The sequence below is a fragment of the Excalfactoria chinensis genome, chromosome 4, assembly GCF_039878825.1.
Source record: "Excalfactoria chinensis isolate bCotChi1 chromosome 4, bCotChi1.hap2, whole genome shotgun sequence".
NCBI classification, from domain to species: domain Eukaryota; kingdom Metazoa; phylum Chordata; class Aves; order Galliformes; family Phasianidae; genus Excalfactoria; species Excalfactoria chinensis.
In genome coordinates this window covers 2,586,540-2,607,717 of record NC_092828.1, presented here as the reverse complement: position 1 = coordinate 2,607,717, position 21,178 = coordinate 2,586,540, and the positions used below count along the sequence as shown (strand labels likewise).

Here is a 21,178-nt window from a genome sequence, read left to right as displayed (position 1 = left end):
GGCATCAACCACAAGGAGGGAAGGTTGAACCAGAATCTTCCCACCAGAGCCGATGTCTTCTGTTCATCCAGCTTGGGTTGCACGGGTGGATGCAAGGCTAACCACAGTGAACCCAACGATGTCCACCACCTACAAGCAGCAAAGAGCTTGGCCCTGTCATACAACCCTGTCGTGATCCCCTGAGGCAACCCCATAGGAGCAGGAGAACTTCACGGGACACAATTGAGTCCCATCCCTGGAATGTTACCCCATTTCTCCTGGAAGGACGACAAGTTTTCCACCTTCCCAAGGAGACAGACCCACCCTCCCTTATCACCCCATCTCTCTGCCATAAGGTCTGGCCATACGAGTCTGCTGGATTTCAGCTGCCCTCACCCATCGAATAGGAAAAACTGGATCATCCCATTAATAAGGAGCAGCGTGATTAGTGGGAGAAAGTGAATGCTGTGGCTTTCTCTCAATTGAGGCGATGAATCAGAGCTTGGACATGCGTCCTTGCTCCCCCCAGACGTGCTGTTTTTAGGCTGCTGCTGTCTGACAAGCACCGTCAGTCAAAAGGGAAACTGAGGCAGGAAGGTGTACAAATAGGAGCTGATGAAGAGAAGCAGAAGCCTTTCTGGCCTTCAAAAGGAGCATCCATAGGGTTGCTCCGGACCCAACCACAGTCCTGAAATGCCACAAAAAGCTCCCAGGATGTGTTGAGGACAAACTGCATGCACAGGTTCCAAGCTTTTTCCAAGGGAGGAATAGCAGAACCTGATCTCCAGCTGGATTTGCTTCTCAAATTGATCCCATTCCCTGCAGGGTGAGGGCTTGGCAGGTTCATTACCTAGAGCACAAGCAACAGCCACAGGCACTGCCAGCAGGTTTGAGCACACCCTTCTGTGCGAGGTGAGGATTCCCACAGCAGGAACGGGACCTTGTATCCCAAACGTCAGCTCCTTGCATCACAAACCAGGCCGTGCTCACTGCCCTGGGCAGCCTGCTCCATCCCACCCCAGTCTCACCCCATCCCTTAGCATCTCATATTCCCACAGCCCCCATCCTCATGCCCCCCCCATCCCTATAGTCCCCATTAACTCTATTCCTCTTATCCTCCCCCATCCCTATTGTCCTCATGTCACCCCCCTCCCCACTGTGTCCCATACCCCAATGACGCCCCCACTGTCACTATATCCACGTTCATGTCACTATATCCACGTTCATGTCCCCATACTCCTCTCCGTGCCCCCACAGCCTCCAATTACATCCCAATTAAATCCCCATTGCCATCACACCGACCCCCCCATCCCCACCAAGATCCCAATAACGTCCCCATTGTCCCCAACGTCCCCTTCACTATCCCCCCCCTCCTTATGACATCACCGCGCATGCGCACCTCGAAGCTCATTGGCCTTGCCCACTGGCGGGCGGGGTCAGAAGGGGGCGGGGCTCCATCCGGGTCCCTCCCCGTCAGCGACAGAGCGGCGGCCGGGCTCGGGGCGAGGCGGTGAGTGCGGGCCGGGATGGGGCTGTGGGTTACGGCTGTTGGGTTGTGGGGGCACCCGGAGGTGCAAAGAACCTTCTTTTGCCATGCACTTTGCCTTGGTGTTTCTCTCTAGGGCACCGCTTCCTTCCGCTAGAAGGCTGGGATTCTCCATCCCCTTGCATTGCTCTGTAGGGGCAGAGATCTCCTTCCAGCAGCCCTATGGGGCAAGGCATTGCCCTCCTGCAGCCCTATGGGGCAAGGCATTGCCCTCCTGTACCCCTATGGGGCAAGGCATTGCCCTCCTGTACCCCTATGGGGCAAGGCATTGCCCTCCTGTACCCCTATGGGGCAAGGCATTGCCCTCCTGTACCCCTATAGGGCAAGGAATTGCCCTCCTGCAGCCCTATGGGGCAAGACATTGCCCTCCTGCAGCCCTATGGGGCAAGGCTTTGCCCTCCTGCAGCCCTATGGGGCAAGGCATTGCCCTCCTGTACCCCTATGGGGCAAGGCATTGCCCTCCTGCAGCCCTATGGGGCACGGCTCCCCCCCCAGCACTCATGTAGTGCAGGGTACCCTCCCCATTCGGTCCCCTATGGGGCAGGACCCCCTACCTATGCATTGCCCACTCTCTATGGGGCAGCCGCTTCCAGCCCTCCTCTAGGGCTGGACCCTCTCCCTGAGCAATCCCCTATAGGGCAGCGCCTTGTAGTGCAGGACCCCCTCCCCATGCACTGTCCTGTAGGGCAGCCCCCATCCAGCACCCCAATAGTGAGAACCCACATCCCTATGTGCTGCCCTATAGTGCTGCCGCTGCCTTCCTTTTGTGCATTCCCCTTCCTGCACGCCCCTATGGGGTGACAGCACCCCTATGAAGCTGGCTGCTTGGAGACACCATGGGCACCCCCACCCCATGCCCACTGGGGACACCCTTGTCCCACATTAAGAGTGGGATTAAGCACAGCACTGACCCCCGCCGCCTTACAAGTGTGGCACAAAGGGGGCAGCAGACAGTTCCCCACCCTCTTTTCTCTCCCTGCACCCCAAAAAGGGGATCCCCCCCCCCCCCCCCCCCCGCCAACCCCCCGAGTCAGTGCTTTGGGCTGAAGCAAACAACAACAAAAAGGGCCAGATAAAGGGGAACAAATAAGACCAAATGAGGTTTGGGGATGGAAGCGGTACAGCGGGGCGGGCGTTCCTGCCATGCAGGCACGTACTGAGTTTGCTGCTTTTGGCACTGGCTGTCCGTGGGTCCCATAGGACTGTGAGCTGCAGGGCTAGAACTCACCTCTTGGGGGTGGGTTTTTGCTGGAGGGGGGGGGGGTTGTTTTATGATATTATTATTATTATTGTTGCTGTTATTTGCACTTCTGCTGCTCTTTGTTTGGGGAGGGACGCATCTCCCGTTCCCTTTTTTGCACTGTGCTTCGTGTGGTTTTGCTATCCCCGTCATGCTCACGTGTGCCCTTAACAAAGCACAACCAGACCCCGTCTGCCGTCCCCCATTGTGCGTATGGGGTTTGTTGTTCTTTATTTCCCATTCTTCCCCCCTAACCCCCCCATGAGCTTTGGCAGGAGCTGTGCATTACATACAGCTCTGGCACGCTCCCTGCCTTTGATCTGGAGCTTCCTGCCTGCACAACGTGTTCAGCAGCACGCGAGCAGGGACGTGGACAGGGCTGCCGGCCTCTCCTTGCCTTTATTTCACCCAATAAATCTTGCTGGAGGTGTACTCTGGCTTCCAGGTGTTGGGATGCATTTTGTGGGATGAGAAACAGTGTAGGGTTTGCATGGTGCGCTCGCAATGGGACTGAGGCTCGTTCGTGGGCTTCTGTTGCAGGACAGCAAAATGCAAGCTTTTAATCCTTCTTTTAACACCGGATTCAGTATTAAAGTCTCTATTGGAATCATTAAGGTTGGGAAAGACCACTAAGATCGTAGAGTCCAATGGCTGGCCCATCACCAGCATGCCCACTATCCTATGATTAAGGTTGGAGGAGGCCTCTAAGGTCACCAAGTCCAATGGTCGACCCCTCACCACCGTGTCCACTAATACTTTTCCTGATGCTTTCCTAACCTGACCCCCTCCTCCATTCCCACGTTTGGTTTCATAGTGAAACTGTAGCCTGAGTTCATAGCGATGCTTTTATTTTGTTATGGTGGGTGTAAACAGAGCAGCCTGGAGGGCAGTGCTGGGTTAGTGGGGCGATGGGCTCTGTTGCTGTGCTCACAGAGGTTCCAGCTGATGCCATCCGTAGCAAAAATTAAACAGATTTGGCCTGGAGCCTGGAAAGACAACAAACTTTTGGCCTTAGATAACTCAGGGAGGAAGGGTATAGCTCCCAGCAAATGGAGTGCATGGGGGCAAAGTGGAAGGAACTCAAAATGCAGCAATTGGTGTATTTAGATGGGGGGGAAAAAAAGGGAGGGCAGTGCTGACATTGCCTTGGTGTGCGCCCGATGTGTCTTCATAGAACCATATCACCTAATGGGTTGGGTTGGAAGGGACCTTAAACCCACCCAGTCCCAGGGCTTGTAGCAACGACGGAACAAGGTTCCCAGCTATCCTAGGGGCATCTGTGCATGTGGACCCCCCCTCTCTGCACCTCTTCATGGAATCGTTTAGTTTGGATAAGACCTTTGGGTTCAGCGAGTCCAAGCCAACCCCATGGAGGCTGTAGTAGAGAGGATGCACTGCATGGCCCATCCCATTCCCTGCACAAACAGGACCTCGGTGGAGCTGCTCAAAGAACATCTGCAATGGGACAGCAGAAGGCTTTGCTGCAGCAGTGTAACTTCTTCTCCTACCCGTCCACCTCGAAGATCCACATATGACCCCATTCCATGGGAGCAGCCATTGGGCATCCTGCAGCCATCCCAGCATCGATGCAGCTGGACGTCACCTCAACGCAAGGCTTTTGCACTTGGCTTCTCTGTGGTTCCCATGGGAAGCACACGTCAGAGCACAGAGGGCGGTATGTTGGGGAATTCCCATTGCATTCGGGTGTTCCAGAGCACGGGACTCCTGTTTATTTTTGTTTCCTGCAGTGGCTCATCGAGAAGTCATCGTTTGTTGACGTCTGATAACCTTCCTTCGCTTCTGACATCCCTCTGCCGTGGCTTAGACTTTGCCTGGGGAGTGACCTGGCGTGCTTTGGGGCTGGGAAACACAAGGCTGGTGGTGATGCTGAGAAAGCACAGCAAGGATGGGCTCTGAGCAGCTGGTGGAGCTGTGGACGTCCCTGTTTGTTGCAGGGGAGTGGGACCAGATGGCCATTAAGGGTCCCTTCCAACTCAAACCCTTCTGTGATTCGATGACAGAAAGCGGCGGCACTGGTGTATGGCTGTTGCCTGTTGTTGTGCCTGACAGCCATGCTAAAAATTCATTTTTTTAACCCGAAAAGTGGGAGTGCTGAGCATCTTCTCTGCATCCAGGGATGTGTGGCATCCAGGTGCTCAGTGGGACTGGAACTGCGTTGTTCTGGTGCTCAGAACTGCTTTTTCCTCTCCATCACTTTTGCAAGTAACCCAGGCTTGCGTGTCCTTAAGCTCTCATTAATTCACTGATGTCTGCAACCTGAGTGCTTCGTGAGGATGGATCAACACAGGATTGTGATACCAGTGAACATACCCAGACCTCATTCTGCCCCAAACCTAGATGCATCCAGGGATCAAGAGGTAATAACCTCACGTTGTGCTGGGAATGGTCAGGTTGGATGCTAGATAAAACTTATTTTCCAAAAGAGTGGTAATGCATTGGAACGGGCTGCTCAGGGTGTAGTGGGGATCACCGTCCCTGGAGCTGTACCATGGGGACACGGTCAGTGGGCATGGTGGGATGGGTTGGGATTGGGCTTGGGGATCTTTGTGCTCTTTTTTCCGACCTGAATGATTCATGAAACGGCCTCGGATGTCTCAGTGCTGCAGATGACACCTCGCTCATCCGGCTTAAAGTTCGCTGTCAAAGCACAAGGAGCACACGTGGTTTGTTTTGCAGCTTTCTTGCTCCCTGCATCACTGCTTTTGTGAGCAGGATGAGTCCGGAGCAAAGGGCTCGTTTGTTTCCCTTCTTGCTCCTTCTGCTCTGCTAGTGTGGGAGGCAGCCAAGCCCAGCTCCGTCTGGTTTTTATTACCATGGAGGATCAGGCTGCAGGGATTGGGCTGCTTTTAACACACAAAGCACCCGGCAGGAAACCACGCCAGTTCCCAAGCAGCGAGAGAGAAACTGAAAGCTATCAGCCAGGAGAGCAGCCTTGGACTTATTTTAGCCATTTCCCAACATTGGTGCTCTGGCTGCTTGGAAATAGCAGAGTGTTTCACAGCTCCCTGGCTGGGAAGAGCATTTTTTTGTGGGGGGGGAGGGGGGGGGGGCGGGGAAAACAGCAACAACAAACAGCTGTAGGGCTGGAACAGAGCAGGGAGGTGGATTTTGACCTATCTGGCAGGATGGAAGGCAAAAGGTAAGAGGGTGGGAATGCAAATATCCCATCTGATGGGGTTTGGGGAGCCCTGGTGCATCCTGGTTGGTGAATTAATCATAGAGTCATTAAGGTTGGAAATGATTACTAAAGTCTCCAAGTCCAACCCTACCCACCCCACCATGCCCACTGACTGTGGCCCCTCAGTGCCACATCTCCACTGTTCTTGAGCACCTCCGGGGACGGTGACTCCAGCGCCAGGACAGCCCTATTCCAATGCATTGCCACTATTTTGGAGAAGAAATGTTTGCTTATATCCAACCTGAAAATGCAACCATTGAATATCCAGTGCATCCTGTCACTGGAATGGCTCCTCCTGCTTGAAACAGAATCCAGGCGTCAGGGGTCGGGATGGCATTCAGCTCCTCGTTTCGCAAACGAGCAAATATTTCTTGCTGCCTTTAAAGATGCTTTTTTGCCATTGTTCTGCAGAAAGCCCTCAGCTGGGCTGGGCTTCCCCCCGGGGCGATTTCCTGGTGGATTGGTTATGAAGGCAGCTGCGTTTTTAGTTTTTCTTTTGTTTCCCTTTTGTGAGCTCAGCTGAGCATGTACACATGGAATGGAACAAAAGCCGGCCCTCATCTGCGCCGGCGCGCACCCGGCAGCTGGCATAGAAGAGAGGGTGGTCCAGGCTGAAACTGTGGATGGAATAGGTTAGCTTTCTTATTTTGGGTAGAAATGTGGATGTTTTGTGACTGTAGTGCTGGTGTCAATCTGTGCTCCCACTCTTTCCCCACTTTGTTTTTTGGATTAATGCTGCAGGGATCTTGCTTTACCCATGGGGTTGGACTGGATGATCCCAAGAGGTCCCTTCCAACCCCTATAGTTCTGTGATTCTGTCATTTCCAGCCTGATCCGCCCAAAACTCAGACCTCGAACAGAAGAGGCTGAGTTTATGCAGCACCTCGAAAGTCCATCCCAAAGCAGATGGGACACAGGTACAGCATCCCCCAGATGGGATCCAGCCCCATGGACACACTGCGAATGCCCCTTCCCCTTCATCCAAAGGGCTTTCAGTGCAGGCTATGCTCTGCTTTTGTTGACATCTGGTTGGAAACTTCTTAAATCCTCTGGCGAGGGGGTAATTCTAATCCCTCTCAATGAGATCAGCGGATTAGTGTCTTATAAAATTGGAGGATTAGCTTGAGCCATTTTTTCTTTATTCATTTTTTTCCCCCCCTTCCTTTCTGTGCAACATCGGGTCGTTGCCGTACCGCTACTAAGAGAGATGGGGGGCTTTGCGCTTTAAAAAGCTGAAGCACATCATGCGATTTTTCACAAACCAAAGCATTGAAAAGTATATCTTTAATCCTCGCCCTTGATCCCCATGGATTTTTGTGCAGTATCAGGGCTTTTTTTTCATCGTATCGGCACCGTGCTACGTTAAGTCGCCCAACTGTGGACGGTTGAGCTGGGACATTGAGCTTGGGAGTTTCCTTGAAGGAAATGGGCAAAACTTCTTGGAAGAAGTGTTGTTTCCCAAGGCTGATCCTCTGTTGGTTATCACGAAGAGTTCAGGACCCATGGAGGACGTGGCTATGTCGCGAGTGAAGGATGGGATGCAGGAACTCTGCGTCATGCACTGATTACTACCCCCGCCTTCCTCAGGGTGCAACCTACAGCAGCTTTCATGATGCACGATGGAGGGTTTGCTCCAACCCTGTTGCACTGCCTACGTTTGCAGGGTTTCCTCGCGTAGCTCTTTCCTCGACCCATGGCAGCTGTGATCTGGGAATGCCTGGCTGCCACCCAGAGCTTTTAAATCCCTACAAAGGCAAACTCATCACTTCCACTGCCCCAGTGAGGCATTGGTGCTCTCATTGAACTGTGCCAGGAGCCGCCGCAGTGACATTTCAGCAGCCTTCATCCCGTGAATTCAAATGTGACTTAATGTGGCAGCCCCGCGGTGTGGAGAAAGAGCTCCTTCCCCCACTGAATGCCAATGGCGCGGCTGCGTAACCCCATCCTCATCATCTCATTGTGGGCTTTTTTATTTTTTGCCAGAAATGAGCATATTGCAAATGCAGCTTTACATTTGGCTCAGTTGGGGAAGGCAGAGAGTGGGCTGAGAGAGACATAATAACGTTAAGAGTGGCATTGGGAAGATTTGGGGCCTTGCCGTTTGGTTTTAAAGGATTTGCTGGCCATGCAAGACTGCAATTTAATACTTAGACTAACTCAAATTGTCTTTAACTTGTAGTAAAAGTGTAAGCAAGGGTTCCCAGGCATCATGTGCTCCCCTGACCTTTAAGGAGACACTTGATGCAGCTCTGTACTCGTCACTAAGGCAGCTCGTTAACATCAGTGGTATATTATGCCTTCTAGGAGTTGATTCAGTGTCCAGGAATGCATGGAGCTCCCACAGCTGTGTTGCATGGCGGGGAGCCTCACTGTTGTTCACGTCTTGGCAACCTTGGAGCGGGTGGAAAATAGTCAGCAGGCTTTGTTCAATCTACTGCAAAACAAGAGATAATGGCCTGAAGTTGTGCCCGAGGAGGGTCAGGTTGGATGTTAGGAAAAGTTTATTTGTAGGAAGAGTGGCCAGGCACTGGCACAGCTGCCCAGGGAGTGGTGGGGTTACCATCCCTTGAGGTGGCCAAGAACCATGGAGATGTGGCACTTGGGGACATGGCCAGTGGGCATGGTGGGATGGGTTGGGGTTGGACTTGGGGATCTTAGAGCTCTTTTTTGACCTTAGTGATTCTAAAACCAACCCAAACGCTGAGCAGCGTTCTCTCAAGTCTTTGGGGTGGTTTTGTATTTATTTATTTATTTTTTTAACAAGTTCTGTGTCAACAGCAGGGCTTCAACTTTTGTTTGTCTTAATCGGGGGCTGAATTGAGGAGGAAACCGTGTAAAAAGCAATTTCTTTGGGTGAAATGATGAGTTTGGGCAGACGATGCTCAAAGTGCTTGTCCGTCACCTCCCAGCTACCAACACCTTTTTGTTAAGCCAGAGGAAGGGCAGGCCAACTGCACAATGTTGGCGACGTGGTGACGGTATATATCCCCAGGAGGCTGAGGTTTGGGTTATTTGGGTTATCCGAAAGTGTTTTTTGTGCTGTCAGCATCTTAACACCGAGACTTCACAGAAATATCAGGGCTTTTGGGGTTGCTGTTCCTTAGGGTTTGTTGATGATTTGGGTTTGGTGTCCAGCTTTTAGCATCAAGCCACCCGTTCTTCTTACACTTCTTATATTTTTGGTGAAAATTAAGAGAATGGATCCTCTGAAGAGGGCCAAAATCCAGGCTCTGGGCTTGAAGGGAGTCCAGGCAGTAACATAAAGGCTTTTTTTCCTTTCCATTAAAGGAGCTTAGGAAGCAGGGGTTGAAAGGATTTCAGGAGGTTATAGAATCCATCTGCTTGTCAGTGTTAAAGAACAGAGAAAGCTGGTTGCTTTTTTGCTTTACAGAAAGCAGTTTGCTTTTGTTTAGCATGGTGAGGTTGGTTCAATCAAAGCTAGATTGTTTTGCTAGTTAGGATATCTTTGGAGCATGTGTTGTCTGCATCCCTCAGCTGTAATTTACAATTCATAGAATCATAGAATGGCTTGGGTTGGAAGGAACCTCAATGATCATCAAGTCCCAACATCCCTGAATGACTTGGATTGGAGGGGGCCTCAACGATCATCTAGTTCCATTATCCATGTGTTTCAATGCTGGGTTTGGGCTGGTAGAGCTTCCAAGAAGGCCATTAATTGGGGAAAACCCAGTAAATCAGGAACTTGGCACCTGGACATGGGATAGGGCATGTTTCCAGGGTGAGTACCACGATGGATGCTGCACAGCACATCCTTTCCCAGCGCATCTTGAGCTCAGCAAGTGGTGACATCGCATCCAGGACAAAACCACGTGCCAGGTAAATGGGAGGAAAAAAAAATCCACAGAGCCAAAGGGAGAAAATTGCTCGAGCATGACCTCATCACCGAGCCACAACCGAACCGTATTTGGACAATCTGTGTGCATGCAGCATCCAGGATCAGTTTCCCGAAGGCACTTCTCCGGACACACAGATCCTGTGGCCACTTGACGAACTTCCTGAGGCTTTACCAAAACTCACTGCATTGCCTGGAAATTCCAACAAAACAATGCCAGAGCAGCCCCAATCGTTGGCTGCTTTCCTCCTTCCTGCTGCCGTCATCCAAGGGCAGCCCGAGCAGCACACGCTGAGTTAGCCTGGGTAAAAAAAGCAAAAGTGTTTGTTTTGTTTTATTATTATTATTATTTTACCATTTTTCCTGGAGTTTGCAAAATCTGCCTCAGCAACAGCGTGGAGCTGATGTAACCTCAGCAATGGGAGCTTCTGCTGACCTGATTTCTGCATCTTTCTGCACCGACAGCGCTGAAAACCTTCTCTTATTTAAAGGTGTGCTTTGAAGGTCACGGTGTCAGCTCAACCAACCAAAAAAGCATCCCAGAAACTCAACAAATAGCTCAGCACTGCTGGTGAAACTGCTTTGGTTTTCTTTTGTTTTTGTCCTCCTCCTATTTATTATTCGTTTGAAGGCTTTTAGACCTTTTTGCTTACTGATCACTTCACTGCCTTTCCACACTGAGAGGGTTAAATCTCACTGCTCAGCATCGTCTAACCGAGGAGCAAAGCCAGGGAATTTTGATTCCTGTTCAAAAAGCATCAAATTCTCTCTTGAAGGGAGGGGAATGGGGATCAAAGGTCCGGAACGGCTCCTGCTGGGAGTCCAGTTGGATTTCTTGCTTGTGCACGCACCAACGACCAGCATGCAGCCAAAATGGGGAAAACGAGCAGCTTTTGTTCCATCTGACAAAGAGTTTTATGGTGTTGGTGACCCAGCTTCAGTCCCACATTGGGCTGCATCCTCCTGGGTGAGCGTTGCTGCTGTTTCAGGTTGGGTAGTAGGAAAAGCTTCTCTGAAAGGGTCGCCAGGGCACTGGCACAGCTGTGGTGGCAAGTCACCATCCCTCGAGGTGTTCAAGAACATGGGGATGTGGTACTGAGGGTCATAGTTATGAGCATGGTGGGACGGGTTGGGGTTGGGCTTGCGGATCTTAGAGCTCCTTTCCAGCCTTAGTGAGTCTATGACGTGTTGTAGTGGGCATGGTGATGATGGGTAGGTGGTTGGGCTAGATGATCTTTTTCAGCCTTCATGATTCTAAGTGACCTCCAAGATCATCTTGTTCCAACTAGGGCTGTGCTATGGATGAGAGCTTCCCTGCAGCCTGCTGGCTGCACGTCGCTGTCTTTCTGCTGGTGTCAAAGTGCCCAGAAAGGGGAAAAGTCTGGCGGTCATCCCACTAGGCACACACAATGAATAACATTTATGTTGTGGATTTATCGCATGGAAGAACACCCTGCACCGCAGCTGACACCGACCTGGGGAATTTTGTTGTTTTGCATTCATTTTAACTTCCATCCGAGTTAACAGCCAAGCTTTTGGGTCAACCTGTGTGAAACACTTTGTGGGTTTGCATAAGGCCTTTGGAACAGGAGATGTGCATGTTACCCACAGCCGACCAGATGTGCTGTTGACCCCCAAACCAGCCCTCCACCTGGGCTAAACTTAATATAATGCTCAATGCTTGCATGGCCCATTTATGCAGTGGTACAAATTAATAATAATAATTAAAAACAAAAATGCATTTCCCCCCCCTCCCCCCATTGAGCAGTTCCTCAGTGCAGGAAGATAATTGCTAGCCTTGCTCATCGCTTTGAGATCTCCTGATGAAAGCTGCATGCAAGAGGCTGGCTGTGCTTATTCAGCGCGTTAAGTGCTTGCTGTTATTATAATAGGGATTAATTTGGCTGCGTGGCTTATTTGGGTTTGCCTTTAACTGCCTGGCTTGTAATCAGAGCAAAGTGAATGCTGTTGGAGCTTCGTTTCCTGACTTCCCTGCTTGTTCACCTGGCATTAACCATCACTGGGGTTTTAATTAACGTGTACAAACCAGCATCTCCTGCTGGGAATTTGGGAATTTCCTATTGCAGACAGGATCCCTTCCCACGGGGAAGTCTCATCCCTATCACAAGGACCCTGAAATCCCTTTAGTTCTGTAAGCCATCACGTCTTTCAACAAACATCTTCATGGGAAAATCTGATTTTCCCTCCTTTGGTTTCATCCTGGCCATCGTGTTGGCATCATGTTGTTTTATGGTTTTGATGGGTTGATGATTGGCCTTGATGATCTTCATGGTCTTTTCCAACCTTACTGTTTCTATATTTCTATGATTATTAATTTCATCCGGCCCATCCTTGAGTCTCTCATAGGGCATCCCTGGTTTGGATGAATGAAAAAAATGAAAACCAAAAGCTTGGATCCTTAAAATCATTCAATTTCAGTCCTTTTAAAGTCGATGGTTTCCTGGATCCCTGTGCAGGATTTTTTAGCCTCTAACCTCAGTATTTTTCGCAGTAATGTTGCAGGACCAATGTAGAAGTTGAGTCTGGATCTCAAATTATATGGGGGACGGCCAAGGGAACTGGGATGGGTCAGTCTGGAGAGGAGGAGGATCAGGAGAGACCTTATTGCTCTGGACAAGTCCCTGAAAGGAAGTCGTGGTAAGGTGGGGGTCGGCCTCTTCTCCCAGCTAACAGTGATGAGAGGTGTTGGCCTCACCTTGCGCTTGGAAGGGTCAGGTTGGATATTAGGACAGATTTCTTCTCCGAGTGGCGATGCCAATAGCCCTCAGTCTGATTAGGCAGAGCATTACAAGGAGTTTAAAAGGAAAAGAATCAGTTCTGTGCTGGTTGGTTGTACTGTTTCTTCTCAGAGATCTCTGCTTGGTTTGAGTGCTTGGCTCAGTGCTTGTCTTCCTTCAACTTTCAATGAACCATCCTGCTTATTCTCCCAGCCTGGATTCTCATAGATGATTTACAGTCCCTAAACCATAAGAACACACTTTGCCTACATGCGCTCACTGGACACAGTAGATTCCAGAGCAGTAGCTGGAGTAGAAGAGTTGCTCCCAGTGCACGCTGTGGTGTTTGCATCCTCTTTTAATTTCCCTAACCCTCCCACCCTACAGAATCAACTCAGTTCTTCAAGGCAGGTGCCACGCTTGCAGTGTCTCCTGAGCACTCTGGTGATGGGGACGGGTTCCATCTATGTTGATCAACTTGGTTGAGTTGAGTTGTGCCATTAGTAGGATGGAGCTCCTGTTGTAGGGACCTTTGTAGGGCCTTGGTTGGGTTGAGTTGAGTTGGGGTTAAACTCTGTATAGGTAGGTGCTGCTTTGCTGTGGAGCTGTGCCAGCAGCACTCAATGGTATGGGTAATTTCTGAGAGTCCCCCTTTCCTGAATGCTGAATTCATCCTTTCTGAAAGTCCCTGTTCACTGCAGGTGAGTTGGGCTACATGACCTTTAAAGGTCCCTTCCAACTCATATGATTCTATGATGAATCCAGGCCATCCAACCAGGCTGGATGTGGCTCTGGGCAGCCTGGTGTGGTGGTTGATGACCCTGCACATAGCAGGGGGTTGAAACCAGATGATCATTGTGGTCCTTTTCAACCCAGGCCATTCTATGATTCTATGATGACTCCAGAAACCTGCAGCTGAGATCTGGTGCTTTTCGGCTCTCATTCCCCAGGATATCCTTACCCAGATCCCGTGCTTTCACCCCATCCTCACTTCCTCCCCCAAATCTGGAGCCGTACAATCCGCACACAGCTGAAAACTCCCTGCTTTAGGGGAATTTTGTTGTTCCTCGGGGCATTTAATCTGCAGAACAGGCTGCAGGTGGTTTCCCTGTGTGTTGTCAAGCTGGCACTGCCCACCTCCCGTGGGCAGTAACTGATGAAAGGAAAACCAGATAGGGTTTGTGACTTCCTTCTTGAAGCTGCGGGTGGGGAACTTTGTGCCTGGCCGGAGATGTTTGTGGTTATTCAAGGGTGAACGGCTCCGTGCTCAGGATTTGATAGCAATGCAAAGTCAATGGGCTGCTCTTCCACCTGGTTCCGGAATGAATTCAATTGAAAAAGGGACATTTGGGGTGAGCTGAATGTCCCTCCAGTTCATCACCCTACAGGAGCAGGGATGGGGCTTGTGCCGAAGCTGGAGGGCACTCGTTGATGTGCATGCTCTACAGGGGAATTTCTTCAAAGGGAAGGATTGGCCTTGGAAAATGCCAGAGGGGAGGGGAAGGAGAACTTTCCCAAGGACCTCCCATGCTGCTGACCCTACAGACAGAGCCTCACGTCCTTCTCTTTTCTCCCTTTCCTTGCAGCCTACCCATGAGCTCAGATTTCCAGCATTACAGTTTCAGGATGCCGAACATTGGGTTCCAGAACCTGCCTCTCAACATATACATCGTGGTTTTTGGCACGGCCATCTTCGTCTTCATCCTCAGTTTACTGTTCTGTTGCTACTTGATCAGGTAAGAGAGCTGCTCTGGCTGTCTGCAGGAGGTGACCTCCCTCAGGTGAGGACATCCCATAGAATTCTCTGTGCACAAATTGTTCCTGTTATCCAGCACTGAATCAGAATGGCTTAAGTTGGAAGGGACCTTAAAGGTCATGGCGTTCTCAGCCTTTGGACTTGGGCTCCTCTTGCAGCCCTCGGGAAATGTGTGTTGTAGGCTTCAGTCTGGGTGCAGAAATAGGATGGGAGGTGATGGACTGAAGTTGCAGCAGGAGAGGTTCAGGTTGGATGTTAAGAAGTATTAGCTCTCCAAAAGATTGGTTGGGCAGTGGGACGGGCTGTCCAAGGGGATGGTGGAGTCACCATCCATGGATGTGTTCAGGAACCATGGAGATGTGGCACTGAGAGACAGTGGGCATGATAGGGACGGGTTGGGCTTGGGAATCTTGGAGCTCTTTTCCACCCATGATTCTGTAATTCTATGGAAGTACTCACCCAGGTTGGGAGAAATGGATGCGTTGGTCAGGAAGTGACGGCATCACCTTTCCGCAATGAGCTTCATCCTCTTGCGTGCCGACAGCTTGATGTGACCCACGAGATAAGTTTTTATTTCCCATTCTAAGAGCTCAGCACTCTGCATCCCAGCGTTCAGACTCAGAGCAGCGTCATCCGTTGCATCCCAGGGTGAGCAGTTCCGCAGGCGGCCAACTTTATCCACTGTAAAAACAGCAGATAAATATTTATGGGAGCTCTTCAATGGACGTGAAGCGTGGTTGCCTAGGTGGCCTTCTCCAGAAGACTCAAAAGCCGTGTTTTATGGCTCCTGCTTTCTGCTTAGCATTTCAACACGTCTCCCTCTTAAATGAATAACTTATGTACCGTGCACTTAAGAAATGTTTAATACCTGCTCCGTTCGTTACTGTACACAAATTGCTCATTCAACAGAGCCGTTTGGAGATTAATGATGCGGGGGTGATTTGTTGACCTGAGCGACGGGGAGCAGGAAGGGAGATGGTTGTTCCAATTTGGGCTGTGCTTTAATTACTTTATAGACCACAGGGGAGAGGGTTAAGCCACTCATTGAGAGGCAAAACTCCTTTTGCTGGAGGGAAAATGGAAGGCAGGTGGGGGAAGATTGGGAATTGAGGCTGTGTTTTCCCCAGGTGGAGCGGAATCTATATGGCTTCCTTGCAGAACTAAGAGGTGTTTGGACTTCAAGAAGAGTGTTTTCCTGGGCACTGGGTCTTGTTGGGTGTGTTCTGCCCCAAAGGAGAAACAACAAGTAGTAATGTCTGGGAGATTAAGCCAGAAAACCTTTAAATTTAGAAGTTGGAGGCGTGTTGTAAGAGAGAGAGAGTGAGTAACCACAGGGAGAAGCCAGCGAGGGAAGTGGTGAGTTCTCTGTCTCTTGCTGTCTTTAAAGGAAGACAGAGTGCCCTTCTGGAAGAGGCGTCTTGGCTCCCAGTCCCAGGAGTAACGAAGTGCTGTTTAACGACCCATGATAGACGGGAGGCTGGATTAGATCACCTCATGATCCCTTTATAGCCCTTAACTGTTGCGAGTCGTGAATCAAACCAGGAGCAGCAGCTCTGGGATTGGCAGTCTGGTACCAAACAAGGACCTTGTGGACCCAAAGCAGCCCCATGCCCTGGATTTGGGCTGTGCTGCTGTGCCCCTGCAGCACTCACCACCTCCTTTGGATTTGCCATAGAGCTGAGCTCTCAGATCTCAGCTTGGGTGAGCTTTAAAGCTTGAGGGTCAGCTTGTAGGTGGGCAGGGGGTAAGGACTACGCAGAGAGCACCCCAAGTGATTGCATTCAGATGGGTCAACCTCAGTGCTCCACTGCTGTGATGGTGAATGGCCGATCACTGCTGGAGCCTGAGTGCATAGCAAGCAAATACCCAGAGCTGTGCAGGATTCCATAGGAGGATTCGATATACAAAGCAAGATATTGAACTCATGCTGGATTTCTCCCCCTCCTGAACCAGCTGCCAAAGCCTCCTGGATTACCGCACACATTCCTGACCCCTTCTGCATGACTTTAACATGGGGTCACAGCTGGAGGCTGCAAAAGGTGAGGTGTTAATTTAATAGCGAGTCACGCCACGTCCTCGCAGAGAAGCGGAGCATTGAGTGCACACAGTGCATCCTCTCCCTCCTGGTCTGCAACCCGCACATCTGCAAGAGCTGGGCTAACAGCGAGCAGAGCTCATGGGATTGGAGACTGTAGGAATTTAATGGGGCTGGCTCAGAGCGGGGCTGGGTGTGAGCTCCAGCCAAAAGAGAGGAAAGGAGGATTGCTGCAGAGCTCTGCTGCACAGCACATGTCCCTCCCCCACGGCAGCCGCCTTCGGACGAGAAATAGGGAAAAGGAAATGAAACTTTGCTGGAGCTGTCTGTGTCTGCTCTATGCTGCTGCTTTCAGAGGATAAGGCTGCAAGAAGGTACAGGCTGGGATTGGTGAGCTGACGTCAACTGGACGGGTTGGGTTTGGAGATGTTAGAGCTCTTTTCCAGCCTTCATGGTTCTGTTAAGGGAATGGACTCTTTAGGAGGAGTTGGGAAATGGTTTCAAACTAAAAGAAGGGAGATTTAGGCTGGATTGAAGGAAACCCTTTTTTGTAGTGAGGATGGTGAGGAGCTGGTAGAGGTTGTCCAGAGAGACAGTGGGTGTCCCATCCCTGGGGATATTCAGGTAAAGCAGGACGGGGCTCTGAGCACCTGATGGAGCTGTGGGTATCCCTGTTCATTGCAGGGAGTGGGACCAGATGGCCTTTCAAGATCTCTTCCAACTCAAATGATTCTACGATGCTATGATTTCCTCTGCATTTTGATGTGTTGCCTTGCAATTGGGGCAGATGTTTGAGTAGCAGCAGTTGCTGGAACTCCTGCAAGGGTTCACAGCTCCTGGTATAGGGTGGAAACTCACCGCGACCTGGGCTCACATTATGGCTGTTGTGGGATGGACCCATCTGGCCCAGGATCCTCTCTCTGAGCGCAGCCAAAGGAAGAGCAGCCTCAACATGTGGATGCCTCCCCCAGAGCTCTCCCTGCTCTGCACACTTTGCATGCTTGGCTGTGCTCTTGCTGTTCTCAAGAGGTTTTTAAAGCAAAGTTGTACCATGCAAACCTTCCCACGTAGCACCCGCGCTCATCTGGCAGCACTGAGCTGCTTTCCTCCTTGTAAGTTGTCTACAGCAGCAAATCTTCCTTTTCCCATCTGCCTTCCATAAGCAGTTTCCCAGCCTCAGGGCTCTTTGTGAATGGGGCCGGTTCCGTCCCACTAGTTCCATTCTTTGCACGTTGCTGCCCCATCCTTCCTGCAGTGGGATTCACCTTTGGCTTTTAGGTCACCATATCTCTGAGCAGCATTAAGGAGCTCCAGACTGAGTCTCCAGAGCTGCCATATTGCATCCCTAACCAACTTCTGCTGCATTAAAGTGCTTCTTCTTTTCTTTTTGGTTATGTTTTGAACCCCAACGTTGTTCTAGGGGGATCTTTTCATGCTAATAGGAGCTCAGGAAAGGGACGTTGTGGGAGGTTCATTGCTGACAGCTGGATGGAGATGTTACGTTTCCAGCTATGTGAAAAGTCTCAGCCCAGACTCTTCGGCTGCTGCTTGGGTGCATCATTTCAGGAAACAGAGAAATGATTCCATAGGAGAGGGGAGGAAATGGAATGGGCTGTTGGGTTGTTGTGGGGATCCTCATTTTCGCTTTTCCCTCTAATTCCAGGCTCAGACATCAAGCACACAAAGAGCTTTACGCCTACAAACAGGTGAGGTGATGAAGGCTTCTTCCTTCTCCTCCCTTCTTCTCCTCCTCCCGTCTTCTTTCTCCCTTCTTTTCCTTTCTTCTTCACCTCCCTTCTTCCTCTCCCTTCTTCTTCTCCTCCCTTCTACTCTTCCCTTCTTCTCCCTTCTTTTTTCTCCCTTCTTCCTCCTTTTTCTCCCTTCTTTCCTCTCCCTTCTAGATTGGCTGAGAACCAAATCCACATCAAGGCTGTGAGTTCATTGGGGTTAATACCTTCAGGCTGTGCTTTCAATCCCATTGGGAGGTTCACTTGCTTGGAAGAGAAGCTGTGAATGGGAACCAACTCACCTGGTTTGAAAGAGACCCTCAGGGTCACCGAGTCCAACCCACCTGCTGAGCGCCAGCACCAAACCATGTCCCCATGCTCCTCATGATTTGGGGTTTTCTTGCCATGAGCATCCTGAGCTGCCTGTGGTTACCTGCAGGTGTTGGCCCTTTGGGGGCAGGTTTTGGTGCCATCGCTCAGCAGGAAAACAAGAGAATAGAACTACATGTGTTTTCAAACAGCCTCAAATAAGAGTTAAGTCCCAGGAGCGTGGATGTTAAGTCACTTTTTGGTATGTTATTAGAATTTAGGTTACCTCTATGCTCTTTCCTGCTGCATGTTGTGCCCTGGAAGACCTCACCCCATATCCAAATCTATGTAAGGAGCTTTGCACTGCACACAGCTGGGGAGAGGCTGGGACCGAAAGAAGAGGATTTTCCTTACAATCAATGCAGCGGAAAGGGAAAATGTAATAGAAACGGGTTGCAAAATGTGATTTATGGAGATCTGAGATGCTGGAAACATGTGTTAAAAGCAGCATCCTGACCCCATCTCTGCCTTGCAGGTAATACTTAAGGAGAAGGTGAAGGAGTTGAACCTACACGAGGTGGGTCCATGTGTGTGTTTTACTTCTTGGGGGGGTTCACGGGACCCAGACCTTGCATGGTGTGGATTTGCACAACCCGAGGGCAAATGGATGGGATTTGGCTCTGCAAATGAAGCTTTGGGTTCCGGGAAGTCGCCCTTTAATAGAGAGCAGATTAAGCCCAAATTGGGCTTTAAACTTCTTTTTATCACTGTTTAATGAGCTGCAGGACTTACCACCCTGAGGCTCACAAGCTCGGGGCTGCACAGAGCTGTGCTAAGCCGTGCTCTGTCACACTGCCAAGCCAATCCACAAGGCAAAGGGCCCTTCATGTTTTTTTTCCATGACCAAAAGCAATGGGACGAGATGGAGTTTTTTTGGGGAGCTTTGCCTCGGTTTTGTCAGTCTGTGTGTTTTTAGCTTGCAGAACCACTGACTGCGTGTGTCTTGCTTTCAGATCTGTGCCGTTTGCTTGGAGGAGTTCAAGCCCAAGGACGAGCTGGGGATCTGCCCGTGCAAACATGCCTTCCATAGAAAGTGAGTGCACTTATGAGAGGGTTAGAAGGGACCTCAGGAGATCCCCCATTGCTAAGATTCCCTCCCAGCTTTCTGTTCTCCAGCTGAACAGCCTCAGGGCTCTCAGCATTTCCTCATAAGGGAGATGCTCAGGGTCCCCATTGTATCTGTGGCTTCCTGCCGGGCTCTCCCAGCAGTTCCCTGTATGCTTGGAATTATATTTATCTAGAAGTTTGACATATAAAGGTACTTAAATGATGAATTAAGAACACACCAATAGCAATGCTATGCAGGAAATGGACCAGACTTGGCTCACGGCTGCACCAGAAGGGACTGTGGGTGCTGATTTTGGGTCCTAATGACCCCCCCCTTACCCCCATGTCTGTGCTTTCCCCCCTTCAGGTGCCTCATCAAATGGCTGGAGGTGCGCAAGGTGTGCCCGCTCTGCAACATGCCGGTGCTGCAGCTGGCACAGCTGCACAGCAAGCAGGACCCCGGCCCCCCCCAGGGCCCCCTCCCTGGAGCAGAGAACATCGTATAGCTCTGTGCCAGCACGGACTGCCCCGGGGCTGCTGGAGGGTACCCGGAGACGACCAAAGCACTGCGGAACCAGCAAGGAGCCAAGCTGGGGATGGGAGGACGGAGAGCTCAGAGCACTTTAGGAAGGGAGCATCCCCATGCCCCAAAACGGTGCTTGGCTTCGGAATGGGGTTTTCCTTGCTGGGAACGTGGAGCTCAGTGACTGTTGGGAAGCCTCAGTAACTGCTGGGAAGCCTCAGTATGATGCCTTGGGAATAGAGCGGCCGAGAGGTGCCTGAACGCACTCATCCCCCTCTGAGCATCACCCAGGAGAGCCGGTGTCCGTCCTGTGCGGTGCTGTGGGGTCAGTGCCATCCATGGGGGTTGAATTTCCACCCCTGGCTATGATCCTTACTGAAGATTGCAGTTTCTCCTCCCAAAGGGCCGCCCAGGGCTTGGGGTCGGGTGCTTTTTGGGGTGGCTCTCCCCCCTGCTCGGTGCCATGGGCTACCTCAGGGCTTCCTTCATCTCCACCATGGGTAAGAGCATCTCCCATCGGTGCGACCGCCTCAGTATCACAGCACGGGTCGGGGCAAACCCTGCCCTTTGGGTTCACATTGAGCTCAGCCCTTCAGGATGGCTCAGCACCACCCAAAGTCCTCACCCAACCCTCCCCGAGTGCCAAAGCTGCTGGGGGCTGCACCACCCCCTCCTCTCCTTTCACCCCATGGGGCGAATGCAGCCCTTTCCAGGCATCATTCCCCCCCCCCCCCTTTCCAACCCGCAGCTCTTTATGGGAGGGGGCCTCAGTGTTACCCCACAGCGGGGCTGGGTGGGGGCTCTGGGGGTTGTGTGTAATGGGGGGAGGGTCCCTCCTGTACATAACCCGCGACTCCCCAAGACTGTTTATGGAGCGTGGAGCCTCATAGACGTGTTTGTACACTACAAATTCTGCAGCAGAATATTTTTTTAAAAACATTTGCTGTTTTCTTTTTTTTTTCTTGATGGGGGGGGAAGGGAACCCTTTTTTTTTTTTGTAAGCTCTATTTTTGTATATTTAATTGCTATTTCGAGATTCTAACGCGTCTTTCTTTTTTGCTAATCGCACTGTTGGTGAGGAAAAAAGCAAAGCAAAGGAGGAGAGAAGCGGTTTTTGCATGTGATTTTTGACTTGAAATGTAAATAAAGGCAGGTTTTTGGATGCG

The 21,178-nt window shown here is 50.9% G+C and overlaps 1 protein-coding gene across 1 annotated transcript; it reads left to right on the top strand.

The window, feature by feature from the left end:
* The first annotated feature begins 1,412 nt into the window (after positions 1-1,412).
* Positions 1,413-21,174, top strand: RNF24 (ring finger protein 24). The gene is made up of 6 exons (XM_072335876.1): positions 1,413-1,489; positions 14,142-14,291; positions 18,010-18,052; positions 18,918-18,959; positions 19,396-19,475; positions 19,857-21,174. The coding sequence occupies exons 2-6, from the start codon at positions 14,149-14,151 to the stop codon at positions 19,993-19,995; spliced, it is 447 nt and encodes a 148-aa protein (XP_072191977.1). The 5' UTR covers positions 1,413-1,489; positions 14,142-14,148; the 3' UTR covers positions 19,996-21,174.
* The last annotated feature ends 4 nt before the right edge of the window (positions 21,175-21,178 follow it).